Genomic DNA, 27,387 nt, shown 5'->3' with positions numbered 1-27,387 from the left:
CTTCCTGCTGGTCAACGCTTGCTCAGCTGGTCGCAGTTAAGGCCTGCCGGTATGTTGAGTGGCAAAGTTGAAAATGGCAAATTGAGTGTTGCACACTCGCTGACGTCACAATCTGCATAATTTACATAATTTTCACGAGAGTGGACATCGGCACTGCTACCACCCAGCCAAAATTGGTGGCGGCTGCCATTTCCCCTCCCCCCAGGATCGGGCAGTAGTGGCCTACATTAAACCTTTGAGACTGTTCCATGTACTACAATACTCAGGTACCTACATAGGCCGACACAGATGTTAGAATCATCAAAGAGAATTCCCTGCATGACAGCAAAACAGAGAAACTGCCGTCCAGTTTATGGCAAAAATCACAGAAACTTCAGTCGTGTGTGACACCTAGAATTGTTTGGTTTAGAATATGCCACAACGTATCAGTGTGAAGGGAGCTGATGTTAATGTGTTGCCATAGATAGTTATCTGAAGAAATGGACACACACGATACACTAGCACTAAAGTGCATGGCTCAAAGGGCCATAGCAGTTGTAGCGATGACTGCAGAGTCTTAATCAAATTAGCCGGCAGTTGGCAAATCGTGTGTGATTGTGTCTTGGAAATTGATTGAATTCTAACAACTTTGTGTCTATCATACTTGGCTTTCACAGGACGACCTGAGTGCTGGAAAGGTCCAGAAAATGAAAGAGCGATTTATGTCAGCATATGATGTCACTGCCGATGGGAGGCTGCAAATCCAGGAGGTAAATCAAGTGTTACTACTGGCCCTGGCTCTGTGTCTGTAGTGTGAGTCATGCAGATAAATTATGAGGACCGATTGCATACACTGGGCTTGTATTCCCTTGAATATACAGGATTCTGGGGTGATGCATTTGAGGTGCGAGAGACCATCAGCGGCAGGTCGGGCCCATAAAAGGAGCGGCGAATGTCGGCTTAGGAGCAGCGTGAAGGCCACTACAAGGTACAGCGCGAGCTGGTGCAGGAGGGCAACGGCAACGAAGAGAGACGTCAGCAAGGTCCAGGTTGGAGCGTGGGCAGGAGCAGCAGAAGCGATGAGATCGGGGCGGAGGAGCGGCAAGACATTGTAGAGGGATGTGATCGGGGCCCAAGGGAGGCGTGAGTTCAGGGCCAGGGGCCCAGGGGCAGCACGGGCCAGCTCACACTGTGATATGTGTGCGCACTGGGTCCGTGCAGCAGAGCAGGTCTCCAGTTATCTTGAGTAATCCTTGCCACTGGACCAAGACCTAGCTCTGTCAAGCCCGTGTAGTGGCTGGTGTGAAATGGTCACCACACGTTAAAAAAATCCACACCCTTGAGGATGTAGTTCAGATTCTGCTTTTGAAAAACCTGTGAACTCATCCTTTTTTTTTGGCGTGGAAGCAAGTCATCCTCGTTTCGAGGGACCGCCTATGATGATTAAGATGATTAAAGGAGATGCTAGGGTAGATTGAGAGGAACTATTTCCTCTGGTGTTGGAGTCAGAACAAGGGGCATAACCGTAAAATTAAACTAGGCTTTTCAGGGGTGCTGTCAGAAAGCATTCTTCACACAAAGGGTAGTGGAAATCTGGAACTCTCTTTCTTTCACAAAGCTGTTGAGGCTAGGTAAATTGTAAATTTCAAAACTGAGATTGCTAGATTTTTGTTGGACATGAATATTATGGGATATGGAGCCAAAGCAGGTAAATGGAATTATGATAGCGATCAGCCATGATCTAATTGAGTGGCGGAACAGGCTTGAGAGGCTGAATGGCCTACTCTTTTTGTATTCCTCAAGAAGGAGTCTCACTATCACCAGCCATCATTGTAACAAATTCTAAGCAATTTCTACCTTGTTTGGTTCTGCTTTACCATTTAAGTATGTCCTCTGCCATTACACCTTTTTCTAACAAATTATTAAATAAGTATAATGGTGCCTCTGCAAACTCTTCTCTAGATTCTTTTAAAATGCGAATCGCGGCCATGAATGGGCTTCACACATTGGTGTGTCACCGTGCCATCTTAAGTAGGAATCTTTAGAACCCATCTGAATCTTCAGGTACTAATGTGCATAGGTTCAACAGGTAGCACATGTTCCAAGTTATGCCTTCACACCATACCTAAAGGGTCACATTATATTAAAGTGCCATTAATTACTATTGAGTATAAAAGGAAATTGCCTATAATGGGATCTAATGATCTACTTGTTTTCAGGCTCTCTTGTGTCTTGTTCTCATAATGCTTGTGAGAGGCAACCTGGGAATAGACATGATGAATGGGGTTTGCTATCCATAATGCATCAACACACATCACAACATTGGGAGTTCCAGACAGTGGTAACTATTAGGACTTAACAGAATGAAGAGTTTTAAACTACAGGGAACACTCAGTTTAAATTCAGTGATCCCACGCTCCCAGCAAGAAGTCATGCTCTAAGGCAGTATGTGTGAGAGTTAGGAGAACACTGTAAACTTGATTCTATGGCTTGTGCTCACTTCAGGTGTAACTCTCTGCGAGGAAGGCAGAAGCACCACCCTTTTTAGCAGTCTTCGGATTGTTTAGGATTAAGAGACCATTCATTGAACGTACTTCCTCTTTAAGTTCATGTTTTCCACTGAATATATGTTCTTATAGGTCATGCACTGGATAAATGAAATTTTAACGAGTAGGAGCTCTCCGCTCCCTCCCAGTGCTGTGTAACCTTTGATCCCACCCCATTACATTTTATATTGCTAACTTGTGTGATTTTGCATTAATTCAGTAAAGGTCGTCATCGTGGAATTTGTTTTTTCAAGGTGGGGCGAATATTCAATGAAATTCACTAGGATGTTTTTCAAAGGCAAGGATAGAGCTTGAGTACATTTTCTCAGTGCAGACAAGTAACAGAAAATAAAAACTACATTGCACATATGGGTAGAATACAATTTAGCCACCCATAAGATTTGATTATAGGGCCTTAATCAGAATGCAAAGCAATATTTCTATCCAACTCTGGTCCTCATCTCCTTTCTATGGTACAGTAGCAGATGACTAGGTTACTGTAATATATATATAGCTACACCCAGTGGACTACTGTGACATTGCAGCCATTGCTGTTTACAACAATAAAGAGGGAGTCACCTGACAGGACTCCCTGACATTATCAGCCATCTTAGAGCCTGTGTGTTTGTAAAGTCGCACCGAAAACATAACAGTTACGTCCTCACTTTAAACAGTTTAAATGTAGTGAGTCCCACTCTGCTTCACTGTGGTGTCATCACATGACCTGACTTTAGAGTCAGGCTGCATTTATGCTATTGAGGGTGCCCTTGTAATGTTTCCGCTACCCACCTTTGGCTCATTTGCTGTGAAGGAGTTCCGAGTAGAGCGCTTGCTTTGGGAGTCTCGTGTCTGCCATGTGAATACTCCAGTTGTGGCCTTGGTGAGACCACTGGAGTTGAGAAGAATGAGAGGGGATCTCATAGAAACGTTTAAAATTCTGATGGGTTCAGACAGGTTAGATGCAGGAAAAATGTTCCCAATGTTGGGGAAGTCCAGAACCAGGGGTCACTGTCTAAGGATAAGGGGTAAGCCATTTAGGACCGAGATGAGGAGAAACTTCTTCACCCAGAGAGTGGTGAACCTGTGGAATTCTCTACCACAGAAAGTTGTTGAGACCAATTCACTAAATATATTCAAAAAGGAGTTAGATGTAGTCCTTACTACTAGGGGGATCAAGGGGTATGGCGAGAAAGCAGGAATGGGGTACTGAAGTTGCATGTTCAGCCATGAACACTTTGAATGGCGGTGCAGGCTCGAAGGGCCGAATGGCCTACTCCTGCACTTGTTTTCTATGTTTTCTATGTATAATTGCACTAAACTACTTCTCACCAATGCTGCAGATGTTGTGTAAAAATCACCTAAGAGAAAGGATTCATTTTGACATTCAAACAATGTTGTTTGTGATTTTTCTGCTATCGCCGTTATCATTGTAAAATTATATCTTGAATGCACAGTTCAGTGGTATCACCTGCACAATTCTTCTCAATGGTCAATGGTATTTGGGATCCGGACAAGCCTAACAGCAAGAAGTTGTACGATAGAGTACCTGAACATGTAAAAATTGGCAAAGCATTTTGGACGATTCTGGCCCACCTTAACTCTGTGATCATATGCTTGGTGCCAATCAGAATCATACAGCACAGAAGCAGGTAATTTGGCCCATCGTGTCTGTGGTAAATTCAACAAAAAAAATTAATAGTTTTGCCTGTTTTCCTGAGGCCAATCACTATGTTTACCAATGGCTCCAGTGTTAAGTCGTTAAAACTGATCCTCTAGTCCCACCACAGAATCAAATAAGATTCCTTTGTGTCTACAAATATATAAAGTATTAGTCATCTGACATTCAATCTTCTAATTCCACAGTTGGCAAACATGATCCTGCCAGAAGATGAGAACTTTCTTCTGCTATTCCGACGTGAGACTCCATTGGACAATAGTGTGGATTTCATGCGGGTAGGTAACCAGCCTTTGGGCCTTGACATGGAGGCTGATCTGTACATATAGTCTCATGATAAACCATGGGACAGAACTCCTAGGCATAATTTATCCATGTTTTCAGTCAGCAAGTGCTGCAAGGCACTTCATTAATTTATTACATTGGAGCAGAGACTAATTTCCTTTGAGCAGACTTGGGGCAATGGAATCTAAGAGCTGGTTTTGTCAACCAGGCTGAGAAATTGTCTATTTATGAACCTATCAATTGAGTATCATCCAATTTAGCACGATTTTGCTCACCTTGTGGTATGGGGCAGGCCTGGAGTTGTGTAGCATTAGTTTATTATTTTAATGCAGGTCAGAATCTCTATTCCTGGATCCACTGCTCCACTCAAGACTCATCATTCGACTGAATCACAGTCCAATGCAAACATACAGAATTGAAATCTGTAAAGTACTACAAAGCTAAAATCTCTACAATTCTTGCCATTTAAAAATATAACGCAATTAGCTTATTAGTATACCTTATTACTTTTGGCATCCTTGAATGGGAAACGTTATAATGATCGTGTTTCACTAAAGCTCTGCGGGTATCTGCAGAACAGGCGGGTAAAGCGATCACCAGCTTCAACTTAAATGGTCATGAAACCAGTCCTGAAATGGCACTACTTTATTTCAGTTCCAATTCAGCACCTTCCTTTTGGGGAAAGTATATTGTAGATGTGATTGTTTATTTAGCTCTAGCAGTGTGACAATGATATTAGATAGATGTTAAATGAGTGCTACATGTTAGAGCCGTGCTTAAACTGCTTACTTCACAACATGTAATTAGAAGTCCAAGTTCTTGTTTACAATGGCTTGTTTATTTTCAGTTCAGAAAGGTTTCCCAGCTGTTGTTTACACTGATAATGAAGTTGATTCTAATAAGTAGTATAACATACAAACATATGAAAATGACGGGTAGGAAAATACCAGCTGGTCCATCAATATTGCCTCACATCACGATGGCTGAATCATCATGGCTAGACTCTTCTTCCTTCCCCACCCTCACACCCAGTCCTGCAGCCATGCAATCTCCTGGGTGAAACAAAAATATAGAAAAAAAACCCGTCCCCAATAAGCGAAGAAATATTCTGTAAAATTCCTCTCCAACCCTCTCAAGGCAATCGAAACCAGTCCAGAAGATCACACGGGCCAAGTGTTACCTATAAAGCCATTTACCTTCTGTGATCTCTGCCCCAGTCAGGAACCAGTCCCGCTCCCTCTTGAAGGCATGCAGAGAGTCAGCGCCCACCACACCATCTGACAATGTATTTCTAAGGCTCACAATCCCCTGGGAAAAGACGAGCCACCAGTCTATTCCTACACTTACATAGTTAAACTCATGTCCCCTGATCATCCTCAATCTTTTAAACTGGAATAATCATTCACTAGAGATGCTATCCATTTCTTTAATTATTTTATAGACCTCTGTCTGGTCACTTCTAAGTCTACGCTGCTCTAAAGTAAATAGAGCAATGTCCATCAGCCTATCTGAGTAGCTGAGGTTTTTTAAGCTAAGAATCATTCTTGTAGTTCTCCTCTGGACGTTTTCCTAACATCACCTAATATGTGGGGGACCAAAACAGGGCACAGTACTCCAGGTGCGGTCTGAACAGTGTCAAAATAGTGTCTTCTGATTAATACTGAATTATTCTATTAATACAACCCAATACCTTGTTAGCTTTACTATAGTTTCTCTACATTGGTCAAGAAACTTCACTGATCTGTGCATAATTACACCAAGATCTTTTTCTCACGCGACCTCTTTCAGTATTGTTCCAGCAAATTATACGTATATTCTGTGTTGGCCCGCCCAACATGTTTGACACTACATTTATCTAAATTCAATGCCATTTACCAATGTGTGGCCCACTCCCAGAGCACATCTAAATATTTTTAGATTTGATTGCACTCCTCTATCGTCTTAACCATTGCACAGATGTTGGTGTCATCTGCAAAGTTACTTACCATACTCCCAACACCGCTGTCCCAGGTCATTAATAAAGAGCGTGAAGATAGCGGGCCTCGGATCGATCCCTGGGCGACACCAGTAGTAACATGTCTCCAAGCTGAAGCACCTTCGTTAACTACAACTTTTTATCTGCAGCATTGGAGCCAATTCCTAATCCAAAATTTCAAATTTCTACTGATCTTGTGATGAGTTTCGTCCAATCTCAGATGGCATGCCAGATAGGACAACAAGGGGTAGAATTTTGTGACATTCATGTCCGAACACTTGATGCACTTGTATTATTTTTTTGTCTGTAGTACTGTTACACAGACATTAACCCACAAAATAAATGCTGCCAATCGAGGACAGCAAACAACCATGGTGTCCTGCTCCTGAGCAACATGCAGCATGCCCCGTTAGAAGTGTGCTTGTGCAGACGTTGGTGAGGGTAAAATCAAGTTTGGTTCGGATTCACCCCCACGTGATAGAATAGTCTGATGCTTACTGTCAAGGTTTACAGATGAATAATGACCACAAGTGAAGTATTGGGAGTACCTGACTCCCTTGAAACAGTGGCCTAGAAATTCAGATGCAGGGTATGATCCCTGCCTGAATGGTGAGACTCGAAGTACCCCCAATATTGGGTTGCTTTTCATTGGCTCCAGCGAGCCTCGCAAATCTACCGGCAGATCTGGGCTGAAGATCGGGCCGCTGCAAGATCGGGTAAGTGAGGAGGGGCGGGCGAATGAAGTTCCGGCTGGCAAGGTGGGGGGAGCATTTGGGCTTTTGGGGGGTGGGTGATGGTTGGTTGGAGGGAGGTAGCGTTGGCTGGGGACGGAGTTGATTGGTAGTCAGGTCGGGTAGAATCGGTGGCTGGCAGGGGACAGGGCCCAGCATTCTTTTAATATCGGGTCGGGGGAACACTCCTGCTCCTTATGGCTCTACATTCGGGTAAGTACGGGGCCTTCCTGCCACTTGGAGCCACAATGTGCTGTGAGAGTTCAGCATGTGGTGAGCAAAGCGCTGGGGAGTTCAAAAATCAGAGTGGTACTGCAAGATGCGCGGGACCCTGATTTAAATAAATGATTTCCCTCTTTAACTATTCCCAAAGTGTGCTCCTGCCGCTAGCACAACGTCCTTTCCCAAATGGCGGGTGGTGCACCTCTAGATGGAAATCTGCGCGCACTTCCTGCCCGTCATATTGTGGGCCTAGGAAGCCGGTTAGCACCTGATAAATGGGCGCTGCGTGGCCAAATTTCTCGGCCCCATATTTCACCAATTTTTAACAGTTTTCGGAGAGGAGGCCACCAAATTATCGAAGGGAACAATTAAAATTAACCTGTAATGAATACAAGTTTTAATTTACTTGTGCAGTGCTAATTCTGGCCTCTGTAGAAGGATCAATACTCCCTAACGTGTCAGGGCAGCAACATTCATCACTTTTTTCGCACTTAAATAAAGCAATACATTTTCTCATGTGACCCTGTGCAGTTTCTAGAAAGTTACAATCATTGAAAAGCTAAAACAGAGATCAAGAGCCTTTGGGTTAATTATCTCTTTTCCTAATGTAAATAGATATGATGCAGTACATCAAAAGTAGTGATTTGGAAATTTCTTTGGGGGTGTGAGTGGTTATTACCATATAGACATTTAAAGAAGATGGGTGGGGTTGTTGGTGGCAAATCATCTCAAGCCCAGGATATCGCTGCAGGATTTCCTCAGGGCAGTGTCCTAGGCCCAACCCTCTTCAGCTACTTCATCAATGATCTTCCCTCGATCATGAGGTCAGCAGTGGGGATGTTCGCTGATTATTGCACAGTGTTCAGTTCCATTTACAACTCCTCGGGTAATGAATCTGTCCGTGCCCGCATGCAGCAAGACCTGGACAACATTCAGGCTTGGGTTGATAAGTGACAAATAACATTTGAGCCACGCCAGTGCCAGGCAATGACCGTTTCCCATAAGAGAGAGTCTAACGATGCCAAATCCCCTTCCATCAACATCCTGGGAGTCACCAGAAACTTAACTGGACCAGCCACATAAATACTGTGCTACAGGAGCAGGTCAGAGGCTGGGTATTCTTGCAGAATGGGCATATAATTGGCAAATGAATTTCAACACAGATAAATGTGAGGTATTACATTTTGGTAGCAAGAATAGGTAGGTCATGTATTACTTAGAGGGTGTGAGTCTGGGTGGGGTAGAGGAGCAAAGGGATCTCAGAGTACAAATACACAAATCGTTAAAAATAGCGACACGGCTGAACAAGGCCATAAAAAAAGAAAACCAAGCACTAGGCTTTATTTCTAGAGGGATAGAATTGAAAAGTAGAGAAATTATGCTAAACTTGTATCAAACCTTGGTTAGACCACTCTTGAAGTACTGCGTAAAATTCAGGTCGCCATATTAAGGAAAGGAAATGCGATGATATACCTATCAGGAAAGGATGAACAGACTGGGTCTCTTTACACTTGAGAAAAGAAGGCTGAGGGATGACCTAATAGAGGTCTTTAAAATTATGAAATGTTTTGATAGACTAGATACAGAGAGAGTGTTTCCACTTGTGGGGAAGAGCAAAATGGGGAACTACAGACCAGTTAGTCTGACATCAGTCATAGGGAAAATGTTAGAATCTATTATTAAGGACATGGTAACAGGGCACTTAGAAAAGAATAATAGGATTGGGCAGAGCTAACACAGATTTCTGAAAGGGAAATCTGTTAAAAGTTTGTTGAGGTAACTAGTAGGATAGATAAGGGGGAACCAGTGGATGTGGTATATTTGGATTTTCAGAAGGCATTCGATAAGGTGCATCACAAGAGGTTATTAAAAAAATTAGGGCTCATGGGATTGGGGGTAATATACTAGCATGGATTGAGGATTGATTAACGGACAGAAGACAAAGAGTAGGAATAAACGGATAATTTTTGGGTTGGCAGGCTGCAACTAGTGAAGTGCTGCAAGGATCAGTGCTTGGGCCCCAGCTATTCACAATCTAGATCACTGATTTGAATGAGGGGACTAAATGTAATATATCCAAGTTTGCTGATGATACAAAGCTAGATGGGAATGTAAGTTGTGAGGAGGATGCAAAAAGGCTTCAAGGGGATATAAACAGGTTATGTGAATTGGCAAGAACATGGCAAATGGAATATAATATGGAGAAATGTGAAGTTATCCACTTTGATAGGAAAAATAGAAAAGCAGAGTATTTTTTAAAAAGTGAGGAATTGGGAAATGTTGGTGTTCAGAGAGATCTGGGTGTCCTTGTACACAAATCACTTAAAGTTAACATGCAGGTACAGCAAGCAATGAAGAAAACAAATGGTATGTTGGCCTTTATTACAAGAGGATTTGAGTATAAGAGTAAAGACATCTTATTGCAATTATATAGGACCTTGGTGAGACCGCACCTGGAGCATTGTGTTACCTAATGAAGGATAGACTTGCCATAGGGGGAGTGCAACAAAGGTTCACCAGTCCGATTTCTGGGATGGAGAGATTGAGTAGACTACGCCAAGAATGAGAGGTGATCTCATTGAACCATACAACATTCTTACAGGGCTTGACAGGATAGATGCAGGGAGGATGTTTCCTCTGGCTGGGGTGTCTAGAACCAGGGGTCACAGTCTCAGAATAAGGGGTCGGCCATTTATGACTGAGATGAAGAGAAACTTCTTCATTCAGAGGGTGGTGAATCTTTGGAATTCTATACCCTAGAGGGCTATGGAGGCTCAATCTTTGAGTATATTCAAGACAGAGATTGATAGATTTTTTATTAAGGGAATTAAGGGATATGGGGACAGTGCAGGAAAGTAGAATTGAGGTAGAAGATCAGCCATGATATTAGTGAATGGTGGAGCAGGCTCAAGGGGCCGAATGGCCTACTCCTGCTCCTAATTCTTATGTTCTTATGTAACTAGAGGCCATCAATATAAGATAGTCACCAACAAATCAAATAGGGAAATCAGAAGAAACTTCTTTACCCAGAGCCTGGTTAGAATGTAGAACTCGCTACCAGAAGGAGTAGTTGAGGCAAATAGTATAGATGTATTTAAGGAGAGGCTAGATAAGCATATGAGGGAGAAGGGAATAGAGGGTTATGTAGATAGAGTTAGATGAGGAAGATGGGAGGAGGCTTGAGTGGAGCATAAACATGGTCATGGACTGTGCCGTTTATCCTATGTAATCCTATGTAATTCTGCAGCAAGTGACTCACTTCCTGATTTCCCAAAGCTTTTCCATTATCTACAAGGCACAAGTCAAGGGTGTGATGGAATACTCTCCACTTGCCTGGCTGAGAGCAGCACCAACAACATTCAAGAAGCTCGACACCATCCAGGACAAAGTAGTCTGCATGATTGGCACACTATCCACCACCTTAAATATTTACTCCCTCCACCACTGGCGCACAATGGTTACAGTGTGTACCATCTTCAAGATGCACTGTAACAACTCGCCAAGGCTTCTTCAACAGTACCTTCCTAACCCACAACCTCTACTACCTAGGTCAAGGGAAGCAGGCGCATGGGAACACCATCACCTCCAAGTTCCCCTCCAAGTCAACACACATTCCTGACTTGGAATTATATCGCCGTTCTTTCATCGTTGCTGGGTCAAAGTTAGAACATAAGAAATAGGAACAGGAATCGGCCATATGGCCCCTCAAGCCTGCTCCGCCATTCAATAAGATCATGGCTGATCTGATCATGGACTCAGCTCCACTTCCCTGCCCGCTCCCCATATCCCCATATTGTTTAAGACACTGTCTATTTCTGTTGTAAATTTATTCAATGTCCCAGCTTCCACAGCTCTCTGAGCCAGCGAATTCACAGATTTACAATCCTCTGAGAGAAGAAATTTCTCCTCATCTCAGTTTTAAATGGGCGGTCCCTTATTCTAAGATCATGCTGTCTATTTCTAGTCTCCCCAATCAGTGGAAACATCCTCTCTGCATCCACCTTGTCAAGTCCCATCATAATCTTATACGTTTCGATAAGATCACCTCTCATTCTTCTGAATTCCAATGAGTAGAGGGCTAACCTACTCAACCTTTCCTCATAAGTCAACCTCCTCATCTCCGGAATCAACCTAGTGAACCTTCTCTGAACTGCCTCCAATGCAAGTATATCCTTTCATAAATATAGAAACCAAAACTGCACGCAATATTCCAGGTGTGGCCTCACCAATACCCTGTATAGCTGTAGCAAGACTTCCCTGCTTTTATACTCCATCCTCTTTGCAATAAAGGCCAAGATTCCATTGGCCTTCCTGATCACTTGCTGTACCTGCATACTATCCTTTTGTGTTTCATGCAAAAGTACCCCCAGGTCCCTTTGTACTGCAGCACTTTGTAATCGTTCTCCATTTGAATAATAACAGCCCTTTGATTTTTTCTGCCAAAGTGCATGACCTCACACTTTCCAACATTATACTCCATCTGCCAAATTTTTGCCCACTCACTTAGCCTGTCTGTCCTTTTGCAGATTTTTTGTATCCTCACACATTGCTTTTCCTCCCATCTTTGTATCGTCAGCAAACTTGGCTACGTTACACTCAGTCCCTTCTTCCAAGTCGTTAATATAGATTGTAAATAGTTGAGGTCCCAGCACTGATCCCTGCGGCACCCCACTAGTTACTCATTGCCAACCAGAGAATGAACCATTTATCCTGACTCTCTGTTTTCTGTTAGTTAGCCAATCCTCTATCCATGCTAATATATTACTCCCAATCCCATGAACTTTTATGTTGTGCAGTAACCTTTTATGTGGCACCTAGTCAAATGCCTTCTGGAAGTCCAAATACACCACATCCACTGGTTCCCCTTTATCCATCCTGTTCGTTACATCCTCAAGGAATTCCAGCAAATTTGTCAAACATGATGTCCGCTTCATAAATCCATGCTGACTCTGCCTGACCGAATTTTGCTTTTCCAATTGTTTCGCGACTGCTTCTTTAATAATGGACTCCAACATTTTCCCAACCACAGATGTTAGGCGAACTGGTCTATAGTTTCCTGCTTTTTATCTGCCTCCTTTTTTAAATAGGGGCATTACATTTGCAGTTTTCCAATCTGCTGGGACCTCCCCAGAATCCAGGGAATTTTGGTAAATTACAACCAATGCATCCACAATCTCTGCCGCTACTACTCTCAAGACCCTAGGATGCAAGCCATCAGGCCCAGGGGATTTATCTGCCTTTAATCCCATTATCAAAATCCTAGAATTCCCTCCCTAACAGCACTGTGGGAGTACCTTCACCACATGGACTATAGCGGTTCAAGAAGGCGGCTCACCACCACCTTCTCGAGGGCAATTAGGAATGGACAATAATTGGTGGCCTTTCCAGTGACACCCACATCCTATGAATGAATAAAACATATGTGCTTGCAGAAAACCCTTTTCTTTGCTGTTTTGATGGAGCTTTTAACCATGCTTAACAGCTACGTTAAAATAGCAGAGAAATTTGATACAAATGCATTGGCCCAGATTTTGCAGTCAGTTTGGTGGCGTATTCTCATACCTCCTTTGAAATCCATCACAAGTTCTGTATTCCTGCATGTGCTTGCGGGCTATTTGCTCACCAGAAGGCCAACAATTGCGCATGGAAATGTTACAGTTGATGCAAACAGGCATAGAAACATTTTCATACTGGAAATTATACACATACACTGTATCAAATGAGTTTCTGCAAATATTGACCAGTATTAGAATTTTAATGATAATACTATTATCAAAAAATTACATTTTTAGTGAGGTTGGTGGAATTTAAATTCCAATTCTGTAAATTGTAATTAGATCAGATTTTGGGATTCCATTACATCTTATGGGATTCCTTTTGGAAATGTTTAAAATAAAAATCTCCTTTGTGACTGGCGGACCAGGCCCACATGATCCCAGGTACGCATCTGCACCGCCTGTGTCCATGGGACCGATGGGCCTTTAGGCTGCCCTCCGCCTCGCATCCTCAGACCACAAGTTTTCACAGCCTTGCCACCATCAGGTAGGTGTGTATTCCTTTTGCGGGTCGGAGGCTTACTCCAGAAGTACCCCTCCAATTGCAATGTTTGGCCCATTAGGGGCTGATTATGCGCTGCCAACTAAGAGCCTCATCCGTACATTGTATAGTTGCTTAATTAGTAGGGCTAGTGGGCAAACCTCCCGACTGGTAATGCACATTAGGAAAATCAGACTCGCAGAGTGGATTTTATCAAAAATGGAAGCATTTTCTTCACGATTGAATTGTCCTGATCTTTACCCCACTGCATCCATTGCTTTTGGCTCATTTTTAGGCTCGTAACATTTTTATTCTCTCCACTTTTTCCCCCTGCACAGGCACGATTGGCTGAATGGCCTCCTTATGTGCTGTGCATGATTCTATGAAGATTTCCTTCCCACAGCAAAGCATTAAATTCATACAATATTTGGCAGGGTGAAATTCTCCGGCATGAACTCAGGATTTAAACTATTTAACAAGGAAAATATTACTCGGATAAAGAGCAGCTCACGAAGATTTAAGATACATGTGAGTAAATGTTAGCCACGCATGCTCCCAGCACAGAGCACAACCATGATTTGTCTGATATGCGCTCCCAGTGGGCGAGATTCATTGCCAAAAAGTTGCATTCATAAAAACCCTCTGGTGCAAAGCATCACATGACATGGCCAATCATGTTGGTTATATTAGATATATCTCCTGAGCTGCTGGAAACTATGATAAGCCAGAATGCAAGTTAATATTTACAGTATAGCGTGGAAGATTCTGAGTGATGTTACTATATAAACACTGTTGGGTATCTGTAAAGCATGCATTCCAATGTTCCGCCACCAGGTTGTGCATCTCCTGAAGTCTCAAGGAATCCCAGCATCCCTTGGGAGCACTGTATATAAGCCGGCCCCTAAGGCTTGTTCCTCACTCTGGAGTGTCTTAATAAAGACTGAGGTCACTGTTACTTTAACCTCCCTGGGTGCAGTCTCATCTGTGTTAGGAACACAATAACTGGCGACGAGAATACGAATCCAACGCAAACATACAGCAAACTGTGGGCATCCTGGAGAAATTCTCGGAGAGTGAGGACTGGCAAGCCTATGTCGAATGGCTAGACCAGTACTTTGTAGCCAATGAGCTGAACGGAGAAGGAAGCGCTGCAAAAAGGAAAGCGGTCCTCCTCACAGTCTGCGGGACACCGACCTACAGCCTCATGAAGAATCTTCTGGCTCCGGTGAAACCCACAGATAAGTCGTATGAGGAGCTGTGTACACTGGTTCGGAAGCATCTTAACCCGAGGGAGAGCGTGCTGATGGCGAGGTATCGGCTCTACACGTGCCAGCGATCTGAAGGTCAGGACGTGGTGAGCTACGTTGCCGAGCTAAGGCGACTTGCAGGACAATGTGAGTTTGATGGCTACCTGGAGCAAATGCTCAGAGACTTTTTTGTACTGGGCATTGGCCACGAGACCATCCTACGAAAACTTTTGACTGTAGAGACACCGACCCTCAGTAAGACCATTGCGATAGCACAGACGTTTATGTCGACCAGTGATAACACCAAACAAATCTCTCAGCACACAAGTGCTAGCAATGTTCATACATTAACTGGAACTGTGTTTGCGAGCAGAAATGTACAGGGCAGAACCCACGAGTCTGCAACTGCCAGCAGGCCTCAGATGACCTAGATGACTCAGAGTCCGCAACAAAGGATGAATGCAAGGCAATTCACACCTTGTTGGCATTGTGGAGGCTTCCATTCAGCCTATTCATGCCGCTTCAAAGGTTTACAGGTTTTTCAGAGCTTGCAAGAGCTATGGAACAATGGGGCACCAGATGAGCTGCAAGCTCTGAAAAACCTGTAAACCACCACGTGGCAGAGGAAGATCGGTCCAGGGTGGATCAAAGCAATTTTGAGCCTCAGAGAGAGGAGGCAGATGCTGAAGTACACGGGGTGCACACAATTTCGATGAAATGTCCACCTATAATGCTAAATGTAAAATTGAATGGCTTACCCATAGCCATGGAACTGGACCCTGGGGCTAGCCAATCCATCATGAGTAAAAAGATGTTTGAGAGACTGTGGTGCAACAAGGCACTCAGACCAGCCCTGAGCCCCATCCACACGAAACTGAGAACGTACACCAAAGAGCTTATCATTGTCCTGGGCAGCACCATGGTCAAGGTCACCTACGAGGGCACGGTGCACGAACTGCCATTCTGGATTGTCCCGGACGATGGCCCCACACTGCTTGGAAGGAGCTGGCTGGGCAAAATTCGCTGGAACTGGGATGACATCCGAGCGCTATCACATGTCGATGAGGCCTCATGTACCCACGTTCGTAACAAATTTCCTTCACTTTTTGAGCCAGGCATTGGAAACTTTTCCGGGCGAAGGTGCGGATCCACTTGGTCCCAGAGGCACGACCCATTCACCACAAGGCGCGAGCAGTACCTCACATGATGAGGGAGAGAGTGGAAATCGAGCTGGAAAGGCTGCAACGCGAGGGCATCATCTCCCCAGTGGAATTCAGCGAGTGGGCCAGCCTGATTGTTCCAGTACTCAAAAGTGATGGCACGGTCAGGATTTGCGGCGATTATAAAGTAAGTATTAATCGTTTCTCGCTACAGGACCAATACCCGCTCCCGAAGGCAGGCGATCTATTTGCGACGCTGGCAGGAGGCAAGATGTTACCAAGCTCGACCTGACTTCGGCCTACATGACGCAGGAGCTGGAGGAGTCTTCGAAGGGCCTCACTTGCATCAACACGCACAAGGGACTTTTCATCTACAACAGATGCCCGTTTGGAATTCGGTCGGCTGCAGCGATCTTCCAGAGAAACATGGAGAGCCTACTCAAATCGGTACCATGCACGGTGGTTTTTCAGGACGACATATTGGCCACGGGTCGGGACACCGTCGAGCACCTACAAAACCTGGAGGAGGTCCTCCAGCGACTGAATCTCATAGGGCTGCAGCTGAAGAGGTCGAAATGCGTCTTCATGACAACAGAAGTGGAGTTTTTGGGGAGAAAAATCGCGGCGGACGGCATTTGGCCCACAGATGCCAAGACAGAGGCTATCAGGAACGCGCCCAGGCCACAGAACGTCACGGAGCTGTGGTCGTTCCTGGGACTCCTCAACTATTTTGGTAACTTCCTACCGGGGTTAAGCATCCTCTTAGAGCCCCTACATGATGTTATTGTATAAAGGTGAGAACTGATTATGGGGAAAAAAACAAGTAATTGCTTTTGAGAAAGCCAGAAACATTTTATGCTCCAACAAGCTGCTGGTATTGTATAACCCATGTAAAAAACTTGTGCTAGCATGTGATGCATCATCGTATGGAGTTGGGAGGGTATCACAACAAGCTAATGTTGCGGGGAAGTTGCAACCTGTCGCCTATGACTCCAGGAGCTTGTCTAAGGCCGAGAGGGCCTACAGCATGATTGAGAAAGAGGCATTAGCGTGTGTGTTCGGGGTAAAGAAAATGCATCAGTACCTGTTTGGCCTCAAATTTGAGCTGGAAATCGATCACAAGCCCCTCACATCCCTGTTCGCTGAAAACAAGGGGATAAATACGAATGCCTCAGCCCGCATACATAGGTGGGCTCGCGCTATCAGTGTATAACTATACCGTCCACCACAGGCCAGGCACCGAGAACTGTGCGGATGCTCTCAGTCAGCTACCATTGCCCATCACGGGGGTGGAAATGGCGCAGCCTGCAAACTTGTTGACGGTGGCGCAGCCCGCAGACGTGTTGATGGTCATGGAAGCATTTGAAAATGATAAATCACCTGTCACAGCCCGCCAGATTAGTACTTGGACCAGCCAAGATCCTCTGCTGTCCCTAGTAAAAAACTGTGTACTGCATGGGAGCTGGGCCGGCATCCCCGTCAAAATGCAAGAGCTAATCAAGCCGTTCCAGTGACGAAAGGATGAGCTGTCCATTCAAGCAGACTGCCTGTTGTAGAATAACCGCGTAGTGCTACCCAGAAAGGGCAGGGAGACGTTCATCTCGGATTTCCACAGCACACACCCGGGTATAGTTATGATGAAAGCGATAGCCAGATCCCACGTGTGGTGGCCCGGTATCGAATCTGACTTAGAGTCCTGTGTACGGCAATGCAGCGTGTGTGCTCAGTTGAGCAACGTGCCCAGAGAGGCACCACTAAGTTTGTGGTCCTGGCCCTCCAGACCATGGTCGAGGATCCATGTCGACTATGCGGGCCCATTTCTCGGTAAAATGTTCCTGGTGGTGGTGGATGATTTTTCAAAATGGATTGAATGTGAAATAATGTCGGGATGCACCACCACCGCCACCACTGAAAGCCTGAGGGCCATACTGGTCAGTGACAACGGGCCATTTTTCACCAGTGCTGAATTTAAAGAATTCATGACCCGCAATGGGATCAAACATGTCACCCCGGCCCCGTTTAAACCAGCCTCCAATTGGCGGGCAGAGCGGGCAGCACAAATAATCAAACAGAGCCTTAAATGAGTCACAGAAGGCTCACTCCAAACTCGCCTGTCATGAGTACTGCTCAGCTACCACACGAGACCCCACATGCTCACAGGTACCCCCGGCTGAGCTACTTATGAAAAGGACACTTAAAACCAGACTCTCGCTGGTTCACCCCAACCTGCATGATCAGGTTGAGAGCAGGCGGCAGCAACAAAATGTAAACGATAGTCGCGCCACTGTGTCACGGGAAATTGATCTGAATGACTCTGTATATGTGCTAAACTATGGATCGCGGGCACGATGATACTTAAAGAAGGGAGTAGGGTGTTTGTCGTCAAACTAGACAATGGACAAATTTGCAAAAAGCATATGGACCAAACGAGGCTGCGGTTCACAGACTGCCCTGAACAACCCACAGCAGACACCATATTTTTCGAGCCCACAACACACATCCAAAGAATCAACGACACCACCCCGGGCCAGGAAATCGAACCCATCATGCCGAACAGCCCAGCAAGGCCAGGCTCACCCAGCAGCCCTGCAGGGCCAACAACACGCCAGCCCAGCGAGGGCACAGCCAACACACCAGAACAGACATTTGAACCGAGGCGGTCCACCAGGGAAAGAAAGGCTCCCGACTGCCTCACCTTGTAAATAGTTTTCACTTTGACTTTGGGGGGCGGAGTGATGTTGTGTATCTGTAAAGCATGCACTCCCATGTTCCGCCACTCGGGAGCATATCCCTTCAAGTCCCAAGGGTCCCAGCATCCCTTGGGAGCACTGTGTATAAGCCTGCCCCTCACTCTGGGGTGTTTTAATAAAGACTGCGGTCACTGTTACTTTAACCCCCGTGTGTGCAGTCTTATCTGTGTTAGGAACACAATAAACACAATAATTTTATATACTTACAAGCATTGGCTAGAAGATTGATGAAACCTTTTCAAATTTGAACATTACTTCGATGGCAGGGATTCGCAGCCCAAATTGGGATTGGAAAAGTGAGTAAGGATCGATGAGAAAAAAGATTCTTGAACTCAAGGGTAGAAAATAATATTTTAGTTTAATTGTTGTCAGACAAGAAAGAACAAAAAAAGTCAAAGTGAATTTCTACTCTGTCCCACAGTATTTTGTGAGTTATAAGGGATAGATCCCATGGCACTATTCAAGGAATAACAGGAGAGTCCTCCCTGATGTCCTGAGCAATATTTATCCCTCAAGCAACATCACGAAAACAGATGATCTGTTTTTTTTAATCACAATGCTGTTTGTGGGATCTTGCTGTGCAAAATCTGGCTGCTGCGTTTCCTACATTAGAACAGTGACCTCACTTCAAAAGTGTAACATTATGAGGTCATGAAAGACATTATATAAAGGTAAGTCTTTCTTTTCTTTTTATTATATTAGCATAAATATATTATATGCAGCTGACCTACGGTGGTTGAGGCTCCATTGGAGAAATCTGTGATCAAATCCAAGTTACGAAACGCAGATTCTGCTATCTGCTTTATTGCAAATGATCCAAACTAACTGATATTATTTTCAGTAACAGTCTGTCCAATCTTAATTCAAAGGGGGTGAAATTGTCCCTTTTCAGAGGCCCGTTAGCGCCGTAGGGGCCATTAACTGGGTGCAAGACACTATTCAACCGTGGGGGCGGGGAGGCGCTACCGGCTCCCGGGAGTTTGCGGAGATGCCGCCAAGGCAGCGCTGTGCCCCGTGGATAGCACCACGGGCAGCTGCACAACCGGTGATGATGTCATCACCATGTGCGCCGATCCCTGAGCGCAGTGCGTCAACTTATCGCCCCATGGGGGAAATTGCCCCGCAGCCCGCGAGGCTGGTGCGAGTGGGTGGTCAACACCAGCTTCACAGATCATGTGGCTGGCTGACATCCGCTCGCGGGCGGAAGTTAAAGGGGAGGTCGTCAGCGCCTTGCCCCAGCATCTTTTTTTGCTGACATCTTCTTTTGCCGACTCTTGGGTCGGCTTCCCACATGTATTTTCCGTGGTCTGGGCAGCCATCGAGCAGCCCGGCAGTCCGTCTTGGGTGCTGGGCTGCAGGCCCGGTATCACGCTGCCTTGGTGGTCTCGTGGAGGCCATCAGAGGCCTTGGAGAGTGTGCAGTGGCCTACCCCTTTAAGCAAAGGGGAGGGGCATTGAAGCGTGTCAGTGCTATGCAGAACATTTGTAATGCGCTGCAGTATTCACCCCGTTAGCGCCACTGGTCCCGTCCCTAAAGGAAGTGGAACGCGCAAGATAGCGCTCCACTTCCTTTGAGGGGCAGTAAGCTTCTGAGCCAGGTGCAGAAAGTCCCGGCCCCAGCAGGTTACCGCCCTCAATCGGGGCACAGGGCAATTTCGCTCCTTAATTCAAATTTCTGTTCATTCAAATTTATTGGCACTGAAGTCCCACTTTGCTTTACTAATTATTTTGTTTCACTCAAATTCCTAAATTTTAGTGCAGAAAATGATTTCATGTTATTAGGAGTTGGTTGTATGCACTTAGAGAAACATTTGGATTTCACTCAAACTTGCATATGAGTTTGAAGCCATTGATGGTTACAGTGACAGTCTGTCATCAGAATGACAATTTGAGGGACCATTTAAGATATAATTGCTTTGTGACTGGAAGCAACTGTCATATTGATGATAAATGCGCTCTGCTATTTACGCATATAGTAGAATTTGAAATCTGACTGGTGCTGGAATTTCCGACGCACTTAATTCCGCTTTTGTCCTTTCCAGATCTGGCGTAAATATGACGCAGACAGCAGTGGATACATTTCAGCCAATGAACTCCGAGTAAGTCGCATGTCAAGAGAAAACTTAAGGCTTAATCAAATAATAGTCATAATATCTGAACTTCATACCCCTCACAGGCAACAGTTATAATGGTCCCCCACAACTTCCTCCCACCCCCAGTCATTAGATCTGTTGCTTTTTTCCATAGATGCAGTTCCTATAACATGACAAATAAAGAGTTCTTCTCTGATTGCCATCTACATCTTCCCTCTATCTCCCCTCATTAGATAACCTGCATTCCACACACCATTGCATAATGGATAGGATGGGGGCCCTGCACAAGTGTCAGTCGTGACTCAGTGGACTCTTGCCTCTCAGTCACAAGTTCACAGGTTCAAGTCCTACTCCAGAGACTTGAGCACAAAATGTAGACTGGCACTTCAGTGCAGTAATGAGGAAGCGCTGCAGTGTCAGAGCTGCTGTCTTTTAGATGAGACATTAAACCGAGGCGATGTCTGCTCTCTCAAGTGGATGTAAAAGATCCCATGGCACTGGAGTGCTGGAAATAGTTATCCCTGAACCAAAATCACTTGAAGAAGATTATCTGGTCATCATCAGATTGCTGTTTGTTGGAGCTTGCTCTGTGCAAATTGGCTGCCATGTTTCTTACATTCCTACAGCAGCTACACTTCAAAAATACTTCATTGGCTGTACAGTCCTTTGGGATGTCCTGAGGTCATGAAAGGTATGATATGTAAGGGATAGAGTTGTAGCAGGAAAGAGCAGACAGATAGGTGGTCACAAACCAATGCTGAAGATAGTGAACTAATCAGTATTAGGAGTGTCTGAGGAATAATTGCCTGTTCTATGTAACACTTGCTTATGTAGGTATAGCACACTTTTATAACACATTGGGCCCAAGTTTCCACAGGATAAAAAATGGGCACCCCTCCGAGCTGGGCGCCTGTTTTTCGCGCCTAAAACGGCGCCAGAAAAAAAACGCGCTATTCTCGAGCGCTTTGCAGCTCCTTGTCTGTTTGGCGCGGCGCCCAGGGGGGCGGGGCCTACACTCGCGCCGATTTTGTAAGTGGGAGGGGGCGGGTACTATTTAAATTAGTTTTTTTCCTGCCGGCAACGCTGCGCGTGCGCGTTGGAGCGTTCGCGCATGCTCAGTGTGAAAAAAACATTGGCACTCGGCCATTTTTGTAGTTCTTTGTAGCTGTTTAATTTTTGAACATTTTTTAATAAAACCACATTACCATCAGCACATCAGCACTGAGGCTTCCTGCAGCCTTCTCACTGTCTCCTTCCCCTCCCTCCCCTCCGCGGCAACAAGCCGCTGTCTCCTTCCCCTCCCTCCCCTCCCTCCACGGCAACAAGCCGCTGTCTCCTTCCCCTCCCTCCCCTCCCTCCACGGCAACAAGCCGCTGTCTCCTTCCCCTCCCTCCCCTGCGCGGCAACAAGCCGCTGTCTCCTTCCCCTCCCTCCCCTGCGCGGCAACAAGCCGCTGTCTCCTTCCCCTCCCTCCCCTGCGCGGCAACAAGCCGCTGTCTCATTCCCCTCCCTCCCCTGCGCGGCAACAAGCTGCTGTCTCCTTCCCCTCCCTCCCCTGCGCGGCAACAAGCCGCTGTCTCCTTCCCCTCCCTCCCCTGCGCGGCAACAAGCCGCTGTCTCATTCCCCTCCCTCCCCTGCGCGGCAACAAGCTGCTGTCTCCTTCCCCTCCCTCCCCTGCGCGGCAACAAGCCGCTGTCTCATTCCCCTCCCTCCCCTGCGCGGCAACAAGCTGCTGTCTCCTTCCCCTCCCTCCCCTGCGCGGCAACAAGCTGCTGTCTCCTTCCCCTCCCTCCCCTGCGCGGCAACAAGCTGCTGTCTCCTTCCCCTCCCTCCCCTGCGCGGCAACAAACGGCGGTTTCCTTCGAACGATGGCTGAAGCACTTTCACACAGGTAGGAAGATGGTTTATTTAATCTTTTCTTTGCTTATAAATGTTTATTCAGGTTGGGTTTATTTGTATAATTGTAGAAGTATAAATAAGGATTTATTGTAGAATTTAATGAGTTCCCTTCCCCCCCCCCCTCCCCCCCCCAACCTCGTTCTGGACGCCTAATTTGTAACCTGCGCCTAATTTTTTAATGTGTAGAACAGGTTTTTTCAGTTCTACAAAAATCTTCACTTGCTCCATTCTACTTTAGTTTGGAGTACATTTTCACTGTGGAAACTTTCAAATCAGGCGTCAGTGGCCGGACACGCCCCCTTTTGAAGACAAAATTCTGTTCTAAAGTAGAACTGTTCTACCTGACTAGAACTGCAGAAAAAAAAATGTGGAGAATTGCGATTTCTAAGATAGTCCGTTCTCCACCAGTTGCTCCTAAAAATCAGGCGCAAATCATGTGGAAACTTGGGCCCATTAAAACTGTATGGTTAACCTTAGTAACACTTAACAAAACAGCAGAAGTCAGCATTTACAATTTTGATTAGAAGTCTCTGAGGAAGAGATAAGAAAGCCAGTATTTTGGAAGAGTTACTTCAGGCGTTATATAGACAATGGCAAAGTGCAAATCACAGAACAAACACAATTAACCTATGATGGGAGATGGACAATTGCATGTACCACTCAGAGCCAGTCTGATAAGAGTCGATAAACCAATATAACTCCGCTGATAGCAATAAACCTATCGATGATTTTGTAGGAGGGTAGCTCCTTTCCAAAACATGTATAAATTATACTTGAAACCGCTTGTATTTTGAAGGTTCCACGATTGAACTTTCCCTTACATTTGCTCAAAATAAAGCCGGTTGAACCTTAGGTTTTGTTTGTTTGATTCCATGGTCGTTATACGAAGGCGAGATGTCGATTAACTATATCAGGTAGTCCGCCCCGAGGAAGAGACGTCTTCCTTTTACCTCAACCTAAAGGGCAGGTGTCGACTTCCTATATCAGGTAGTCCGCCTCGAGGGAGAGAAGTCTTTCTTTTACCCCAACACTGTACAGATGCAAATCTTTGCATTAATACAGCTTTAAGAGACAGATGAGAGCAATATATTTCTGGTTCTTTGTCCCTCCCTGGGATGTGACTGTCTGCCACCTTCTTTGAAAGTAGTGAGCAACTAATCTGTTGACAGTTTCTGATACAAACCAATTCCTTCCCTTTTGCAGGGCTAGTATTTAACACGTCAGGTACAATGTTATCAATCTGTTTAGACTGTGAAACCAGTCAGGCGGAAAGAAATGTTTAAGTATAATAAAATGGTACACATGTAATTCTACAGACTGCACGAGTCATTCATCTTTCAGAGTAGGCAGTTTTGCAATTTCATTCTGTAACTCGACTGGCTGTCCTCAGTTGCATTACACTGTCCGTGCATGCAACATTCATTACTATTTGATTTACTTTTTACTATTATAAATATTACAAATATTATGTTAATAAATATCTTATAAACATTAAAAAAATTAAATACTAACTCATACTTGTTTGGCTTTAGAATTCAACATTAATTAGTTTCAACACTGATGTACACTACCAAATATTTGATATTAAAATGGTTTGATTTGTAATTCCACTCCCCAAATTCCTGTAATTTTGTGGCTATTCATTTTTTTAATAGTATAAACTGTTGGAAAGTTTGAAACTTAATAGAGTTAAATCCTGTTGTTTGTATAAATCCATTCTCTAGGACTCCAACTTCAGTCAATGCCGAAGACTTACGGCCAATGCTTAAGGTTTATGGCCAGTGTGTAGGGTTTATGGTCATTGCATAGGATTTTTGGTCAGTGCTTAGTGTTTATGGTCAGTGTGTAGGGCTCATGATCAGTGTGTAGGGTTTTTTGTCAATGTTTAGGGCTTACAGTCATTGCGCAGGGTTTATAGGTCAGTGTTTACAATCAGTGCATAGAGTTTACTGGTCAGTGCTTAATGTCTTTGACCGGTGAATAGAGTTTATGGTCAGTGCAGAAGGGTAATGGGCCAGTGCACAGGGTTTACGGTCAGTGTTTAGGGATTAGGGTCAGTGTTTAGGGTTTACAGTCAGTGTTTAGGGTTTAGGGTCAGTGTTTAACGTTTACGGTCAGTGTTGAGGGTTTACAGTCAGTGTTTAGGGTTTACGGTCTGTGCTTAGGGTTTAGGGTTAGTATTTAAGGTTTACGGTCAGTGTTTAGGGTTTATAGTCAGTGCACAAGATTTACGGTCAGTGTTTAGGGTTTACAGTCAGTGTTTAGGGTTTACAGTCAGTGTTTAGGGTTTACAGTCAGTGCACAAGGTTTACGGTCAGTGTTTAGGGTTTACAGTCAGTGTTTAGGGTTTACGGTCTGTGCGTAGGGTTTAGGGTCAGTGTTAAAGGTTTACGGTCAGTGTTTAGGGTTTACAGTCAGTGTTTAGGGTTTACGGTCTGTGCGTAGGGTTTAGGGTCAGTGTTAAAGGTTTACGGTCAGTGTTTAGGGTTTACGGTCAGTGTTTAGGGTTTAGGGTCAGTGCTTAGGGTTTAGGGTCAGTGTTTAGCGTTTACGGCCAGTACGCAAGGTTTACAGTCATGTTGAGGATTTAGGGGCAGGTTTAGAGTTTAAGGTCAGTGTTTAGGGTTTACAACCAGTCTTTAGGGCTGACGGTCAGTGTTTAGGGATTACGGTCAGTGTTTAGGGTTTAAGATCAGTGTTTAGGGTTTAGGATCAGTGTTTAAGGTTTACGGTCAGTGTTTAGGGTTTACAGTCAGCGTTTAGGGTTTACGGTCTGTGCGTAGGGTTTAGGGTCAGTGTTAAAGGTTTACGGTCAGTGTTTAGGGTTTACAGTCAGTGTTTAGGGTTTACGGTCTGTGCGTAGGGTTTAGGGTCAGTGTTAAAGGTTTACGGTCAGTGTTTAGGGTTTACGGTCAGTGTTTAGGGTTTAGGGTCAGTGCTTAGGGTTTAGGGTCAGTGTTTAGCGTTTACGGCCAGTACGCAAGGTTTACAGTCATGTTGAGGATTTAGGGGCAGGTTTAGAGTTTAAGGTCAGTGTTTAGGGTTTACAACCAGTCTTTAGGGCTGACGGTCAGTGTTTAGGGATTACGGTCAGTGTTTAGGGTTTAAGATCAGTGTTTAGGGTTTAGGATCAGTGTTTAAGGTTTACGGTCAGTGTTTAGGGTTTACAGTCAGCGTTTAGGGTTTACGGTCTGTGCTTAGGGTTTAGGGTTAGTGTTTAGGGTTTACGGCCAGTGCGCAGGGTTTACAGTCAATGTTTAGGATTTATGGTCAGGTTTAGAGTTTAGGGTCAGTGTTTAGGGTTTACGGCCAGTGTTTAGGGCTAATGGTCAGTGTTTAGGGTTTACGGTCAGTGTTTAGGGTTTACGGTCAGTGTTTAAGGTTTAGGGTCACTGTTTAGAGTTTAAGATCCGTGTTTAGGGTTTACAGTCGGTGTTTAGGGTTTACGGTCGGTGTTTAGGGTTTAAGGTCAGTTTTTAGAGTCAGTGTTTAGGGATTACGGTCAGTGTTTAGGGTTTAGGGTCAGTGTTTAGGGATTACGGTCAGTGTTTAGGCTTTACGGTCGGTGTTTAGGGATTAGGGTCAGTATTTAGGGATTAGGGTCAATGTTTAGGGTTTACGGTCAGTGTTTAGGGTTTAGGGTCAGTGTTTAGGGATTACGGTCAGTATTTAGGTTTACGGTCGGTGTTTAGGATCAGGGTTTATGGTTTAGGGTCGGTGTTTAGTGTTTAGGGTTGGTGTTTAGGGTTTACGGTCAGTGTTTAGGGTTTAGAGTCGGTGTTTAGGGTTTACGGTCAGTGTTTAGGGTTTATGGTCAGTGTTTAGGGATAGGGGTCAGTGTTTAGGTTTAGGGTAGGTTTTTAGGGTTTAGTGTCAGTGTTTAGGTTTTATAGTCAGTGCTTAGTGTTTTGCGTCAGTGTGTAGGGTTTAAGGTCGGTGTTTAGGGTGTAGGTCAGTGTTTAGGGTGTAGGTCAGTGTTAAGGGTGTAGGGTCAGTGTTTAGGGTTTAGGGTCAGTGTTTAGGGTTTACGGTCAGTGCTTAGGGTTTACGGTCGATGTTTAGGGATTATGGTCAGTGTTTAGGGATTAAGGTCGGTGTTTAGGGTCAGTGTTTAGGGTTTAGGGTCAGTATTTAGGGTTTACGGTCAATGCTTGGGGTTTATGGTCAGTGCTTAGGATTTACGGTCAGTACGGAAGATTTATGAGTCATTGCGTTGGGTTTATGATCAAATCAACACAGCCGCATTATAAGAAACTAGAAAAGTGAAATAAACTGAATAATCTCGCTCTTTTTTATGGGTTTCAGAAATATTGGGCCCAAGTTTCCACACGCGCCTAGAACGGCGCAATCCCAACCTGGACGCCCATTTCCCGCGCCACAAAGTGCGCCTAAAAAAACCCTCCGTATTCTCCACCTCCCTGCAGGTCCTCTGGCTCTCGGCACAGCGCAGCACGAGCTGTGGGGGGGCGGAGCCAGGTCCCTGCGCTGAAAACAGTGCCGGGACCTCTGCACATGCGCTACAGTGGGCACGCAAGTGCAGTAGCTCCAGGTGCCCGAAAATGTGTGGGCGGGGCCCAAAGCATGCAGCCCCTAGCCCTGGCCGAATGGCCTCACTGGGGCTGCGTGAATAAGGCTACTCCCACAGCCAGCTCCTGCTTCCTCCCGACCCGACTCGACTCCCGCTCCCTCCCGCCTCCGGACCGGATCCGACACCCCCCCCCCCCCTACCCCCGGACCCGAATCCCGCCCCCTGACCGACTCCCGCTCCCCCCCGGACCCGACTCCCGCC

The 27,387-nt window shown here is 45.3% G+C and overlaps 1 protein-coding gene across 1 annotated transcript in view; it reads left to right on the top strand.

Moving 5' to 3' along the window:
* scgn (secretagogin, EF-hand calcium binding protein) overlaps window positions 1–27,387 on the top strand; it is an 82,793-nt gene that overhangs the window by 24,349 nt on the left and 31,057 nt on the right. The window contains exons 3-5 of the mRNA XM_070879868.1: window positions 657–749; window positions 4,389–4,478; window positions 20,648–20,704. Of these exons, the coding sequence (XP_070735969.1) occupies window positions 657–749; window positions 4,389–4,478; window positions 20,648–20,704 (240 nt within the window). The remainder of the gene's footprint in view (window positions 1–656; window positions 750–4,388; window positions 4,479–20,647; window positions 20,705–27,387) is intronic.

The sequence above is a fragment of the Pristiophorus japonicus genome, chromosome 5 (assembly GCF_044704955.1).
Source record: "Pristiophorus japonicus isolate sPriJap1 chromosome 5, sPriJap1.hap1, whole genome shotgun sequence".
Lineage (NCBI taxonomy): Eukaryota > Metazoa > Chordata > Chondrichthyes > Pristiophoridae > Pristiophorus > Pristiophorus japonicus.
The sequence above is the reverse complement of the archived record's forward strand: the minus strand, read 5'-3'. Positions and strand labels throughout refer to the sequence as shown.